The sequence below is a fragment of the Notamacropus eugenii genome, chromosome 3 (genome assembly GCF_028372415.1).
Source record: "Notamacropus eugenii isolate mMacEug1 chromosome 3, mMacEug1.pri_v2, whole genome shotgun sequence".
Taxonomy (NCBI): Eukaryota; Metazoa; Chordata; class Mammalia; order Diprotodontia; family Macropodidae; genus Notamacropus; species Notamacropus eugenii.
The window spans coordinates 407,361,153-407,376,387 of record NC_092874.1 but is presented as its reverse complement, the minus strand read 5'-3'; the positions used below and the strand labels follow the sequence as shown (position 1 = coordinate 407,376,387).

General features: G+C 38.1%; 1 protein-coding gene across 2 annotated transcripts in view; it reads right to left on the bottom strand.

Annotated features, from left to right (window-relative positions):
• The window catches only part of ADCY1 (adenylate cyclase 1), a 362,236-nt gene that overhangs the window by 108,189 nt on the left and 238,812 nt on the right, over window positions 1-15,235 (bottom strand). For both annotated transcript variants that reach the window (XM_072598102.1, XM_072598103.1), the window contains exons 6-7: window positions 11,490-11,648; window positions 4,560-4,701 (exon numbers count right to left, since the gene is read on the bottom strand). In XM_072598102.1, the coding sequence (XP_072454203.1) occupies window positions 4,560-4,701; window positions 11,490-11,648 (301 nt within the window). The remainder of the gene's footprint in view (window positions 1-4,559; window positions 4,702-11,489; window positions 11,649-15,235) is intronic.

The following is a 15,235-nucleotide window of genomic DNA, read 5'->3' as shown; positions in this document are numbered from 1 at the left end:
AGTTCTGCTCCTTTCACTCACCATCAGTTCATATATGTCTGTCTAGGTCTCTCTGAAGTCTTCCTGTTCATAATTTCTTGTAGCACAATAGTATTCCATTACATTCACATACCACAATTTATGCAGCCATTCCCCAACTGATGGGCATCCCTTTGATTTCCAGTTTTTGGCCACCACAAAGAGAGCTGCTATAAATATTTTTGTACATGTGATACCTTTTCCCATTTTTGTGATCTCTTTGGGACAGAGTCCCAGAAGTGATATTGCTGGGTCAAAGGGTATGCACATTTTTGTAGCCCTTTGGGCATAGTTCCAAATTGCTCTCCAGAATGGTTGGATGAGCTCACAGCTCCACCAACAATGAATTAGTGTTCCAACTCTCCCACATCCTCTCCAGCATTTATCATTTTCTTGTTCTGTCATGTTTGCCAATCTTATAAGTGTGATGTGGTACCTCAGAGTTGTTTTGATTTGCACCTTTCTAATCAATAGTGATTTAGAGCATGTTTTCATATGACTATAGATAGCTTTAATTTCTTCCTCTGAAAACTGCCTATTCATATCATTTGACCATTTATCAGTTGGGGAATGACTTGTATTCTTGTACATTTGACTCAGTTCTATATGTATTTTAGAAATGAGGCTTTTATCACAGACACTCGCTGCAAAAAATCTTTCCCACTTTTTTGCTTCCCTCCTAATCTTGGTTGCATTAGGTTTGTTTGTGCAAAAACTTTTCAATTTAATGTAATCAGAATTATCCATTTTGCACTTTTCTATCTGTTTAGTCAAAAATTTTTCCATTCTCCATAAATCTAATAAAAAAATACACTATTCTTTGCTCCACTAATTTGTTTATAGTATCAATCTTCATACCTAGATCATGTACCCATTTGGACTTTATTCTTGTGTATGGTGTCAGGCATTGGTCTATGCCTAGTTTCCACCACACTGTTATCTAGTTTTCCCAGTAATATTTGTCTAACAGTGAGTTCTTATCCCATAAGCTGGGGTCCTTGGATTTATCAAACCATAGATTGCTATATTCATTGACACTGCGTCCTGAGTACCTAACCTATTCCACTGATCTACACCTGTGTTTCTTAGCTAGTACCAAGTGGTTTTGATAATTGCTGCTTTATAATACAATTAGAAATCTGGTAGAGTTAGGCCACCTTCCCTAGCATTTTTTTTCATTAGTTTCCTTGGTATTCTGGACCTTTTGCTCATCCAGATGAATTTTGATATTATTTTTTCTAGCTCTAAAAAATAATTATCTAATAGTTTGATTGGTATGGCACTGAATAAGTAAATTAATTTAGGTAGAATTGTCATTTTTATTATGTTGACTTGGCCTACCCACGAGCAACTGATGTTATTCCACTTACTTAGATCTTACTTTATTTGTGCGAAATATTTTGTAATTGTGTTCATATGGTCCCTGGGTTTGTTTTGGCAGGTAGGCTCCCAAATATTTTATAGTTTCTTCCCTAGCTTTAAATGAGATTTCTCTTTCTATCTCTTGCTCTTGGGCTTTGTTAGTAATATATACAAATGCAGAAGATTTGTGTGGGTTTATTTTGCAACCTGCAACTTGCCAAAGTTGTTTATTATTACAAGTAGTTTTTTACTTGATTCTCTGAGATTCTCTAAGTATATCATCGTACCATCTGCACAGAGTGATAACTTAGCTTCTTTTTTGCCTATTCCAATTCCTTCGATTTCTTTTTCTTCCCTTATTGCTATAGCTAACATTTCTAGTACCATATTGAATAATAGGAAATCCATTTTTTTCTGCCAATTGCTAGAGCACAATAATCATAAACCAGCTTTGATAATCAATACCATATTTCTAAGAACTGTTACCAAATGAACCTTAGGTTAAGGTAACAGGCAATAGAATGAACACTCCATAGGTTTTCTATTACCTTTTGGATCAAATATAAAATCCTCTGTTTAACTTTTAAAGCCCTTTATAACCTGCCCCCCTTTGCAGTCTTCTTATTCCTTCCCTCTTTCCCCTCCTTTCTTTCCACTTCCTTCCTACTCAGCAATCCAGTGACACTGGCCCGTTTTCTGTTCCTCATAAAAGACACTCTACCTCCCAACTCCAAGCAATTTCCCTAAATGCTCTCCCTCCTCAACTTGGTCTCCTGGCTTTTCTGGCTTCTTTCAAGCCTCAGCTAAAGCCTCACTTTCTCTGGGCCATCTCTAATCATCCTCATTTATATCTTGCAAGTGGATCCAGATAATTCTGGAGGAGAAAGTGAGACTGGTGCCTTTGCACAGCCCTCCCTCATTAAAATCCATTTCACTTTTAAGTCATGGCAATACCTTCCTGATTTCATGGTCCATGAGAGGAAGAACAGACAACAAAGCCCCAACTTCTACAAGGACCTTTCCTGCTTCTCCTTACTGCTAATGCCTTCCCACTGAGATTATCTCTAATTTATATCCCCTTTGTACATAGTTCTTGGTGTACTATCTCATCAATAGACTATGAATTCCTTGAGAGCAGACATTGTTTTAACTTTTCTTTTTAGGGCTTAGCACACATTGTGTGTGCTTAATATTAGGTTAATTAATATTAGATTAATTAATAATTAATTATTAAGTACACATTAGGTGCTTAATAACTATGCATAACTTGTCTTAGATGAAACAATGTTACCAGGCCCTTCAGGAATCTTGATTATACTCCAAATTAAACCTCTCTTAAAACCCACAGCAAATGAGTTTCTAAGAAGAGGTTATTAGAAAATTCTGTGAGAGATTCATTTGGTTTCCATTCTCCTTAAACGGAAGCAATTGCATTGTCCTCATTTTTGAGGAAGACTGAACCTTAGATTAGATCACATTCCCTTCCCCTCAGTCTTTTGCTAAAGAAAAGTGGAACAGTTCCACATCGACAAAATCAGGAAACTTGGGTTTAGAATGGTACAGTGAATTTAATTCAGTGTTTTTGGAAGGAGCTCCTCAAATGTCTTGAAAAAATATTTGCTCTTACTAATAATTAAGCCATGCTGGGAAAATTATCTCAGTGATTTTATAGAAAGAAAAGTAAAATGAATATTTAATCTTTTATATTTGGCGTATGTATGGAAGGTGGCTATTCCAAAGAAGTTTCACTTCCATAAGGGTAAGGATTGAACCAGTGATTTTATTGGTATAGGGAACTCCCATCCAGGTAAGGAAATTCCCTCTTTCACTGCCTGTCAGCACCTTCTTTGCAATTTCTAGTTGCAGAGAGTTGCCAAGAACACTGAGAGGTAAGGGAATTGCCTAGGATCCTACAGTCAATACGTGTCAGATGTGGGACGTGAACATAGAATTTTTTGGCTCCTAAGCCCCCTCTTTACCATATACCATCTGGTTTCTCTTCACTTCCATAGAATGAGGAAATGCCTCTATGGCATTTAGAGAGCATGGATTGGCATGAGGCCACACCTTGGTGGAGAATTCCCTTAGGTGCTAGCCCTGAGGAGAAGTAGAAATACTACAATTCTACGTATCCATGAGTAAATGTTGAAATAAAGAACGTGTAAAGCATTTGAAACTGTAGTGTTAATGATTTAAGTACAAAAAAAAAACAACTGGAGAATATTCTGATATCTACTTTTAGAATAATTGGTAGGTGGTTCATTTATAACATGTGCTAGCTTTCCATTTCGAGACACAAAAACACTCAGAGGCAGAACTACTCTTTGGGAGAAGGTAGGGCTAATTTAACCTCCACACTGCCAAAACATAAAAGGAGTATGTGCGACTTTAACAGAGGTTTGGTTATCTCTGCTTTTGTGCTTCATGGCATTGCATTCATTCTTCCCATTTTGCGATAAATGTAAGAGATATGCAAAAGATAGAATGGCATTCTCATATATGACCATATTTTAATGGTTGAAAGTGGGGAAGAAAACACGATGAGTCATTTCGCTCCATAAGTATCCACTCCCCAGTCATTAAAACGGACACTTTTGGAAGCTGGTTTATTTAGCTGCTTACATCTATTGTACCAAGTAGATTCTTCTTCATTCAGTGGTACAAGTACAGTTTCCAAAAGTGTCCAACAGCTGAGGCAAGAGAAGAATTTGTTCTGCATTAAATAACAAAAGATGACATCTTGATTTAGCTAGATAAATTCTCTAGATTGTTATGATCCTTCCTCCTTGCCCTTATCCATGGCAATCAACTGAAGTAACATTTGACAATGAATTCTGCTATCTACAGCCTGTGTAAACTTGGGCACATTGTTGCCCCTTTCTGGGTCTCAGTTTCCATTTCTATAAGCATTAGAAGTTTGGTTTAGGGAGTTAAGTTCCTTTTCTGCTCTCAAATGTGCTTTGAATCTAAAATTATGTTCTGCCATAGGAAATATTGAAATTCCAATATTGAAATTCTGGGGATACCATCAGTCCCTTTCTTCTTGCATAGACATTAAGGCTTGCTGTTCTGTGGGTGTAAGAGCTACAAATTAGAAAATATAGGCATATACATTTAAAAAAACAGTTTCAAACAGGCAGTTCGACATTATAGAATAGCAGAGGCAAGAATTTACCTACCTTTCTCCGATGGGATGGTACGATAAAAAAGGTTTCAATATTATGTTTCTTCAAGAAACTGTTTCTCTCATGTCCAAAACCTGGTTCTACCTCATAGTCCCCGTTTAGGCACTCTAAGGTCGTCTTTGTGATATGAACCTTCCTAGAGAAAAGGAGGCAGATGTTTTGGAAGGAGAAACATTACAAGAGCTCCTAGCTACTTCAAAACTCAATTCTCACCATGATGAATGCTTCATTGGAAGCACTGTTATCAGGGCTAAGTCAAAACATTTTGAGACTTTATCTTATGTAAAATATAAGAAAGTCCGCAGAGTATTGCTTTCATAGGAGGGCCATGGTAACCAATAAGTTTAGTATTTATCTTTCCTCATATACAAAGGTGAGTCACCTTGAAGAAAGAGGAGGAGGGGTAGGTAAAGCAGAAAGAAAAGAGATAGAGAAAAGAGAGAGGAAAAGGAAGAAGGAGCAAAGGAAAGTGAATCATGGCAGAATTGTTAAAAAACTGAGCATGGCTCCAATGAAGAGATAGGAGATACCCCACCCCCTACTCCTTCACGGAGCTTGTGGGGTTCACAGGTAGAGAACACTGCACATCTTTTTAGATTTTTTTTAGTGTCTTGATCAGTTTTGTTGATGTTTTCTTTGCTTTCTCTTTTTCTTTAAAGAAATTCTTTGTGACAAAGTATGACTTTTGGGAAGAGGGGAAGATGGGGATGCTAGGAGAAATCTAGACAATATTAAAACAAAATACTTTTTAAAATAGGAGAGAAAAGAGAGAAAAAAATGAAATAAAAAGGGGAATCATGAGAAAATGGTAAACGAGAATAAGAAAAGGGAACAAAGCAGAACCATTTCACCACATAGGCTGGGAAGTCCCATTAAAGTCTTCCAATTTGAACATTGTTACTTCCAAATGATAGGATCCCTTCCCCTCCCCCCCCAAAAAATCCCTTGGAAATTCTGACATCTGGTATAAATTCTTTAAAAATCATGTTGGAAAGGTGGGCCTTAGATCAAGAACCATTTTTCCCCCTTAGGAAAGTGGATTAAGGTAAGTAGGTGGCACCATGGAAAAAGTGCTGAACTTAGAATCAGGAAGACCTGAGTTCAAATCTAGCCTCAGACACTTAATAGTTGTGTGACCTCAAGCAAGCCTCAGTTTCCTCATCTGTAAAATGGGAACAATAATAGCAACTACTTCCCAGGGTTGTTGTGAAGATAAAATGAAATAATATTTGTAAATTGCTTTACAAACTTTAAAACACTATATTAAGGCATTACCATTTTATCATCATTATTATTATTCATGGTACCCTATCTTTTAAGACAGTAACTTTGGTCCTGTTCCTTAGTGCTAAGATCTATCCTTCTCCATTGAAAAGAGCTACAGGGGTTGGGAACCTGCAACCTTGAGGCCATGTGTGGCCCTCTAGGTCCTCAAGTACAGCCCTTTGACTGAACCTAAACTTCACAGAACAAATCCTTTTTATTGGGATTTGATGGGATTTCATTGGGATTTGAGGACCTAGAGGACCACATGCAGCCTTGAGACCACAGGTTCCCCAAGCCTGGAAGATGTCTATGGAGGAGAAGTCCCTTTGTTTACTCCAGGAGAGAGAGGAGTGTCCCACCTGACTTGGTTATTTATTCAGTTCAATTCAACAACTATTCTTGAATATTAACCCAGGTTGTATTTTAATATATATTTTTCTTTCTCAAGATTCCCCAAAGTCATCCTGGGGCGAGTCATGTTGGAGGGAGGACAGGCTATGTCAGTTTGAACAACTCTCTCATTCCAGGTTAGAAATGACTTGCTTAGAGATTAATGTTAAATTAAATAAAGTTGTTTCTGGAAGATGAGCCTAAAAAAAACAGGGAATTAATATGAATACTTCTTTCTTTGAAAAACCAAATGTTTTTATTAATAGTCAACTCATTATTGTATCAAGGATTATATGGGAAAATGTTTCAAAGAGTAAAAATTACAGTCTTTCTTTTGATATTCCCTTCAGAAGGAAGAAGGCCTTTCATCCTGTTGGATTGGGATTAGTTTCCAAATGCTCGCCAAAAAGAGAGCTACACTCAATTTAGATTCATCGTGTGCAGAAAAATGGAAAGAGGTGGAAGGCAGCCTTGAATGTGCTGTTATCTCAGCAGCCTGAAGTGTGACTATTTGCAGCCTCCAATCACCTAACTTAAGACTAAGTAGTTCCATTGGCACTAGGGGACTACCTTGCTAACAAAATAATTTCTCCCTAACTCACTAATCCTCAGGTCCTTGGATCGAGAAATCTTGGAATCAGCTCTGCCAAACTATTTGGTCTGGCACCTTGTGTTTGTGCTAGAGGTTCGGTCTTCTTGCTCTGTGGCTCTTTGGTTTAGGACAAGGACAGGGCAAGAGAGAAGAGCCTGGAATATGGTGATAATGAAAGAAGAGAATGAGGGACACAAGTGAGAGAAAGGGATAGAGGAAGGGAAAAGAATAGAAAAGGGGGAGGGAAACAAATAGGAGGGGAAAAGGAAACTGGAGAGAGGAAAGGAAAGAAGAAAAGAAGGGAAGTGAAGGAAAATGAAGGGAGAAAAGTAGGGAGGAAAATAGGAGTAGCACTAGGTAGGTACACAAGGAGCACAGGAGGCAGAGAGGGAAAAAAGGTGGAGAAAAAAGAGAAGAAATGAAAGAAGAAAAAGGGAGGGAGAGAGAAAAAGAGAGGAGAATAAGGAGGAAATGCAAGGAATTCCCTTTACTGGGAAGTGCCTCAGCAGCTAGGTGGCTCAGCAGATAAAGACTCCTCTTTGTGAGCTCAAATCTGGCCTCAGACACTTCCTAGCTGTGCGACCTGGGACAAGTCACTTAACCTTGTTTGTCTTAGTTCTTCATCTGTAAAATGAGCTGGAGAAAAAAATGGCAAAACCACACTATTCTCTTTGCTTGAAAAAAAAAACAAAAACCCAAAGAGTCAGGTACGAACAAAATAAATGAACAATAGCCCCAGCACTTGTTGGGTTTGGTTGTGTTGTTGTGTTCGTCCTTCATTTTCAAGAGATTATGGCATCAGAGAAATGATGACGTGACTTGCACTTGACTTTGTTTTGAGTGAGAGAGGGCTGTGCAGGTCACCAGCCTCACTTCTCCTCCAGAGTCATATGAATCCAGTGACCAGATATTAATCAGGATGACTGGAGATGACCCATGATGCAATAGGAGACCTTGGCCTTTTTTTGGCTAAGGCCTATTCAGGTATTCACTTAGAATGAGGTGATGCCCATTCAGTGAATATTCAGTCCTCTTTAAGAAGTAATCAAGGAATGGCACCCTAATGTATTACTGAAAACCCTAATGGCCAAGATATGGAGGTGGAAGGGAAGTAGAAAGAGAAAAAGTTCTTGCCCATGACACCCAAACCACTCCACCATTTTCTAGCACTGCCTCTTGGCCAAACTCAACCTTGTACTGGAGCATCTTTGGGTCACAAAGACCCCTCAAGAACCTTTTAAAGTAGAGGTTTTGTCTAAAGTAGTGATGAGTGATCACCAATCATTGTGATTATAATGGAAAAGATCCTTGACCAGCAAGGGGAACTACAAAGACCAGGAGTTGAGTGAAACTATTTAGGTAGAGGTCTGTCATAGAATGGAGAGGAAAGCTTCATACCTATAGTATAATACAGGCATATAGGGCACTTGGATTCTATTCTCGGACATCTGTTGTGTCCTCCAAAGTCACTTCGTGGTTCCACTTCACTGTGGACATTCCACTGAGGGAAATCCACTCAAAAGGGTTTGGAAGTCAGAAGATCTATATTTAAACCTCTGCTTTGCCACTTAATACCTATGTTACCTTGGGCAATTTACCTACTGTTTCTGGGTCTCAATTTCTCCTTCTATAAAATTAGGGGTTTAGGATTAGAACATCTTTAAGTCATTTTCCAGTTCCATAATCTATGATCCTACTGTCTTACAGATTAAATATGATTAGAAAATCAGGGAGAGGCAAGAAAAGAGCCAGTCTCAGAAATAGGCTGCGTTACCACCTACTGCCTCTCTATGAGGGAAAAAGGGTTTGTGTTAGAAGGAGCAAAAGACTGATAAAGGCACCTGTGCCTCCCAGAATTTGACTATGAGAAAATTAAAGATTTTGTGATCAGTGATCAATAGAGGGGAGAAATATGTGGTTCTTTAAAATGGAAGTCTACTTTTGTTAATCATACTCTCTAGATCCTAAGAAAATCCTTGCTAGCAAATTTCATAATCTCCAGGGAAATTCTAATTTATATGCACCTATTATAAATATTTTCCACTGAATGAAACATAGACATCACACATATTTTAGAGAAAATATTCTCTCCAGGTTCAACTCTCTCTCTCTCTCTCTCTCTCTCTCTCTCTCTCTCTCTCTCTCTCTCTCTCTCTCTCTCTCTCTCTCTCTCTCTCTCTCCCTCCCTCCCTCCCTCCCTCTCCCTCCCTCCCTCCCTTCCTCTCTCTCCCTCCCTCCCTCCCCCCCTCTCTCTCTCTCTCTCTCTCTCTCTCACACACACACACACACACACACACACACATCTCATAAAACTAAATTCCAGATTCAATCCCAATGTGCCCTTACATAACACACACAACTTAGACATATCCAAGGACTTCATAAGAGCATGGGCAGGTTCTGCCTTATCATACTAATAAACACTAATGGAGATTCTCTGGTTGACCAGTGATTGTCTATACTTGTTGTGTTCCATCTGAGAATGTTAGGATAATAGTGGGCATTGCTCTATGAGAGACGTGGGAAGGGATGAAGGCACAATTACTACTGTGTGCCGGACGCTGTCCTAAACACTATACAAATAGTATCTCAGTTGATTCTCACAACAACCCTGGGATGCAGCTGCTATTAAGATGCCCACTGTACACTTGAGAAAACTGAGACAGACAAGGGTTAAAGATCTAACCAGGGTCACACAGCCAGTAAGTGTGTGAAGTGGGATTTGAACTCCATCGTTCCTGGCCCCAGGTCCTGGGCTCTATAAATCGTTCTGCCTAGCTAGGTAAGAAGAAGGAAAAAATCAATGACATAACAAGACAGGAGGGTCTGAGAGGACTAGATCCATGAAGGAGGAGTCTATGGAAGCTATGACACATTTAGGAAACAAAAAGTTGGGTAAAGAGGAGGTGGGAATGAAACGAAGCATCTTCATCTCTCCTGCCACGGGCCAACAGGATGCTGGTTTCTAGGAAATATGGAGATTGTCCATTTTCAAAACTCAATGAGCCTATAGTTGCAAGGATATGTGGTCTAACTTCAACACCTTCAGGCTCACAAATCATAGGGTGGAGGCAATTTTTAAACTTGCCCTGTGTTGTTTTCTTTCTACGGATAAAGACACTAAACTTGTCCTAAGAAATAAGCCAAGGCGTTAACCAGGCAAAGGCATCAATGTTTACAGGCTGTTCAATCTGACCAAAAGGGCCGACACGGATTACAGTTCACATGAGGCTCCTTGTCCAATTCAGAATGAAAAGCATCCTCTTCTGCATCTCAGTACATATCATTCCTTCTCACCATTGTCCTCATAAGGCATGACATGAGTAGACAGAGCAACTTGCTTAAGGTCATGTGAAAATCAAGGGCAAAGCTTCTGGATCTGAGATTCCTTCCTCCCATTAAACCGTGGTAAACTGAATTAATAAGGATGCTGGAGCATATTCAATATTCGGCTTTAAGGTTATCATCGTTCAGAATGTTTGTTTAAGGAGGCTTATTGCCTGTAGCTGTTGCTGATGCCTTTTGGTTGTTACCTCCCCCCCGCAATTCCTATTGTGACAAGCCAAAAACTACACCACACCCCCCAAGCTTGTTTCTGTTTTTAACCCTACCCTTAAATGATGACTAATCATATCTTTGGACACTCTGATTTATAGTAATTAGACCATGAGAAGAAAGAGAATGCATTTTCCTAAGTGAGCAGTTTGCTCTTAAGACTTTTATTAAAATTAGGGATAGAATTTCACACAGTGTGAAAGAAAGCATCGCAAACAGAGAAAGCTGACTCTCTGAGAGCAGTGTATGTATTAGGACATATGCATTGTATTATCCAACACAGATCATGGCACACTTGGAAAAGCAAGAAGGAACACATGTTGCCTAATCATAGGAATGTATATGTATTGTGTGGATTTATATGTCTGCCTCTTGAAGATTTAGATATTTTGAGTTTGTCATCGTCAGAAATATTTCATTTATTTATTTGGGGGGTGTAGCAGAAAGGGAAGAAAGGAGTTCCAAATCTGTAGTTTCATGTAATTCCCACTCCGTGAAGATCTCCGTCTCTTCAGTTTTAGAGCCTTGCCTCAGGCACAGGGAGAAAATGATTTGCCCAGTCACAAAGCAAGTATGGGTCAGAGACTGGACTTGAATTTAGGTCTTTCTGATTGCAAGGCCAGTGCTATATCGACTACAATAAGCACTCTGTTTTAAACAAAAGATAATTGAGTCTAAAGGAAAGATGTTAACATGAGATGCACAAAGCATTATTTTGCTTTTTTCTAGACCTCAGCACAATTCACACCACCTGGTAGGCACTGAATCAATGCTTATTGATTGACTTTATATGAACAAATAAATTAGTAATAATAACTTTAGAAAGGCTGTGGGGATGAATTTTGATTCATTTAAAAGATATAATGTGCCTGTAATTAATTTCTAAAATCAATTACATGTATATATGCATATATAAATATATATGCAAACATATATACATATGCATAGACACACACAACATATATATCTATGCATCTTGCTGGGGTTTTTCTCCTTAGCCTTTAAAGATTTAACTTCATACTGACTTTTTGGGAAGACAATCTTTAAGTTCTACACTTATACACATAAGTCTGAAACAATAAACAATCTTGATGTAATCAGTATAATTTTCTGAGACTTACCCAGGTAATCCTCCAGTCTCCATTACATTTGCTAGAGTGACATCATTTGACCAGACATCATACTGCCATTTTCGAAGTCCTAGCACCCCACACAGGACACGACCTGTATGCAGTCCCACTCTCATGTTGAGGTCAACTTCAGTGGCTTCTGCAACAGACCTGAAATGGACAAGAAGGGATCTTAATTCCTTAGAGATCACTTTAATTTTTAATTCTTATGAAGTAATGGTGCTGTATCCTATGTTTTCTAAGGTACCATATTAAAGAGATTTTTTTCATGGTTGTAAGAATTTCATTCTTAAGAGCTCCCCCTTGAACTAGATCCCCACCCCCGCAGCAAGAGCACCCCCAGGATTTTCAGGTCATGGGATTGTATCTCTCAAAGAAATCTTCAAAATCCACTCTTACAAAATCTAGGGTGCTAACATTCAGTTTTCTCTTTATCACAGATTCTAAGATTCATTGGTTACTACCTCCCAAAGATCTCAAATCTACTTCAGAAACCAATTCCTTCTGATTATTTCTTCCTCCAATTTTCAAAGAACTAGATTATTATCAAGACAACTTAAAAATTATCAAACATTCTGTTTATCAAAAAGCAAGCACCAGCAAGATGTGTGGATATTTGAAGCCCCCACACTATATCATGCTTACATGATGCTTTGCCATGTGTTTCCTAACTCATCATCTATTTCTCTTTCTGGATAAGTGGTCTATTATGTAGTCTCATAATTATATTACTTCTGTATTCCCCTTCATGGATTATTTAACTGAAATGTTTTCCAAGTTACACATCTCCTCCAGTTTCTAAATGTTCTTGCATGAGACAACACAATTTAACTGTCCCTCTTATCTCTTTGGAGGAAAAGCTCCATCTTCTACAGGGAATCCAGCAGCTCCAACTCAGTGTGATACCAACAGCGTGATATCTAAAATAGAGCTCCAAAATTTTATCAGTCCTTCTTCCCTTTCTTCTCTATGTCACATTCTCTCACTCTATCAAAGGACTCTTCATTCTTTTCAAAAGCTTACAGAACAGGTAGACATTCCTCTGGTCAGTTATCATCCTCCCCATTTGGAAGGACATCTTGCATTTGTTTCTATCCAGCTGTTACTTGACACAGGCAGAAAAACAAACATAATGCTCTTTCTGCAAAATTCCTTTTCCCTTCTAGACTTGATGACAGTAACAAAGTTCTCAATTTTGGGTTGTTTTTGTGGCTAACTCTCATAGAAAACTACCTAAATGCCAGACTCTTTAGTTACTTTGGGGCAGTCTTACCTACTGAAGAAAAAGAGTTCCAGTAGTCTTTACCTTGCATAGAACACTAGCATGCTCAGCTAATATTGGGGCACAATTAGTAGATGCCTGCCAACGTCCTAATGCAAAAAAAGTGCTCAGTTGCCTATAGGAAGGAGAAATTGAGTTTAAGCCTCTTTCCATTAATCAGACTTCTAACAACTTCCTGTTTTGTCACTTATCTGCATACGTATATGTGTGTGTGTATATATATATATACATACAATATGTGAAATTACATGCGCACGTGTAAACATGTGGTTTTATGCATGCATATAATACAGTAAACATGTGTATACATGTGCATACACACATGTATACATACATTATATGTGTGTGTGTACAACATACACACACATGTACTGTCATCCCTCATCATTTACATATTTCACATTCCCAGTTTGAGTTATTCATGGGTAATAAAATGGGAATTTATGGACATTTGTGGCACACTGCAGAAAACTACAGATGACACATATATAAAAAATCAAGGTCATAAATATTGCAAATTACTAATCACTTACTACCATAAGTCTATATACATCCACAAATTCATATACACCCATATATATGTACATGTTTATTATAAACAGTTAAATTTTGTTAAAATTTTCAGTGTGTGCTAAAGAACTGTAGGCTTCACATCTCTTTGGGAATGCCTCCTCTTTCACTCTCTACCACTCAGACTCAGCTACATGATTTTCTCTCTTGGTGATCTTTGTACCTCATACTTATTGTAGGAAAAGGAAATCAGTAAAGCGGTTGCTGCAGTTACAGAGTAAGAGTGCAAAGACTCTGCCAAGTGTGCAAGATACTAATCTCTCTTGAGCAGAAATGGCAGCTTTTTTATGACCTCAGCATGTTGTTTTACTTTTTTTTGTATGTCAAATTAATTTGACCAGAATTATTATAAAATAAAGGTGGGGTGATTTTTCACAGTCTTGAGGGTCCTGCACCCCCAACTCCCACAGATGTCATGCTATGACTGTACATACGTGTACATGCATGTGTGTGGGTATGCATGCCACCACCCTACTCATATGTATTGTCTCTCCTATTAGAATGTAGACTTTTTGAGAACAAGGACTGACTAATTTTTCTATTTATATTGCCTTGTGTTTACTTATCACAGTGCTTTACATACAGTAAGTGGTAAATAAATGTTTCATTCTTTCATTCATTTATTCATTCATTCCAACATACCTTGTGCATCCTCATCTCCAGTATTCTTACAGACCCTTTTCTCTATTCCTGGGATTTGCTTTTTCCTTCTCTTCGTTGGCTGAAATCTATCTACATTTAAAGCCCAATTAAAATGGTACTACCAGTTCTCTGAAGCCTATCTGTATCCCCATCCTCCATATCCAGCTGGTAAAAGACTATCCCCTCAGATCTTATCTTACTCCTTGTTTTACAAATTCCTAATGCACTTATTATGTTGCCTGCACTTTATATGCTGCTGTTTTCCTAGAAGATATGCTCATGCCTAACCTAAGCTTTGCATCTTTCCTTACAACAATGTAAGAACCTTAGAGATGACCATGGTTCAACAAATGCCTGTTGAATAAACAAATGTGACCATATTATTCAATCATGGCCCAGAGTCTGGAGTATTTTTTAAATCAAGTATTATTTACTTCCAGTTAACCTTAAATATATTTTTTTCAAAGTCTACAAACTTTAAGCAAAGCAGGTTTTTTTTAAAGTCTTATGTGTAGTAGTGAGGGAGGTCATAACAAAGAAAAATCATCAAACCATTTTATTCCTGCAATCACAATTTTTTCAATGAATTCACATACATTTATATACTCCAGAGCATATCTAAATTCAGTACATTATAAGGGGCATTCTAGAGAAAATCCTCTCAATTTTTTCTCTATTATACTTCAAATTTCTAGAGCCAGAGCTATGGAATAATTAGGAGGAATTATTATTTGAGAAATTTATACAGTAGAGGGACCTTGAAATTCTTGACCTGTAAGTAGAAAATTCCAGTTTAATACACTAATCACTGATCCTACATGCACACATCCCCTACTCATTGAACAACTGCAGTTCTTCAATTCAATCCCTGGATGTCTTGGTTGCTATCATCCATGCTTCCATGAAGTAACTTTATCAACTAGCTGATACTGTTAACACCTTGGATTCCCAAAATAAAGATGCTAGCTTCTGAGTGAGACATTCTTTAAAAAGAACATCTGGGACCTCCAAATGTGATGAATAAGAAGGCAAACGAGCAGGAATTTGCCTTGGCTTCCAAGCCATAAGGCTTTCTGCTGTGGCAGCTGCCACATATTGATGAGCAAAAAGAACATAGTGAAGGCAGATTGAATTACTTGAATACTCAAAGAACTGAGCTCAAGACATTCACTCATATTGACAGGAATGACTTTAGCAGAAAAGCTTTAGTTTTAAAATCAGTCTGCTATATAGATCTAAAGGA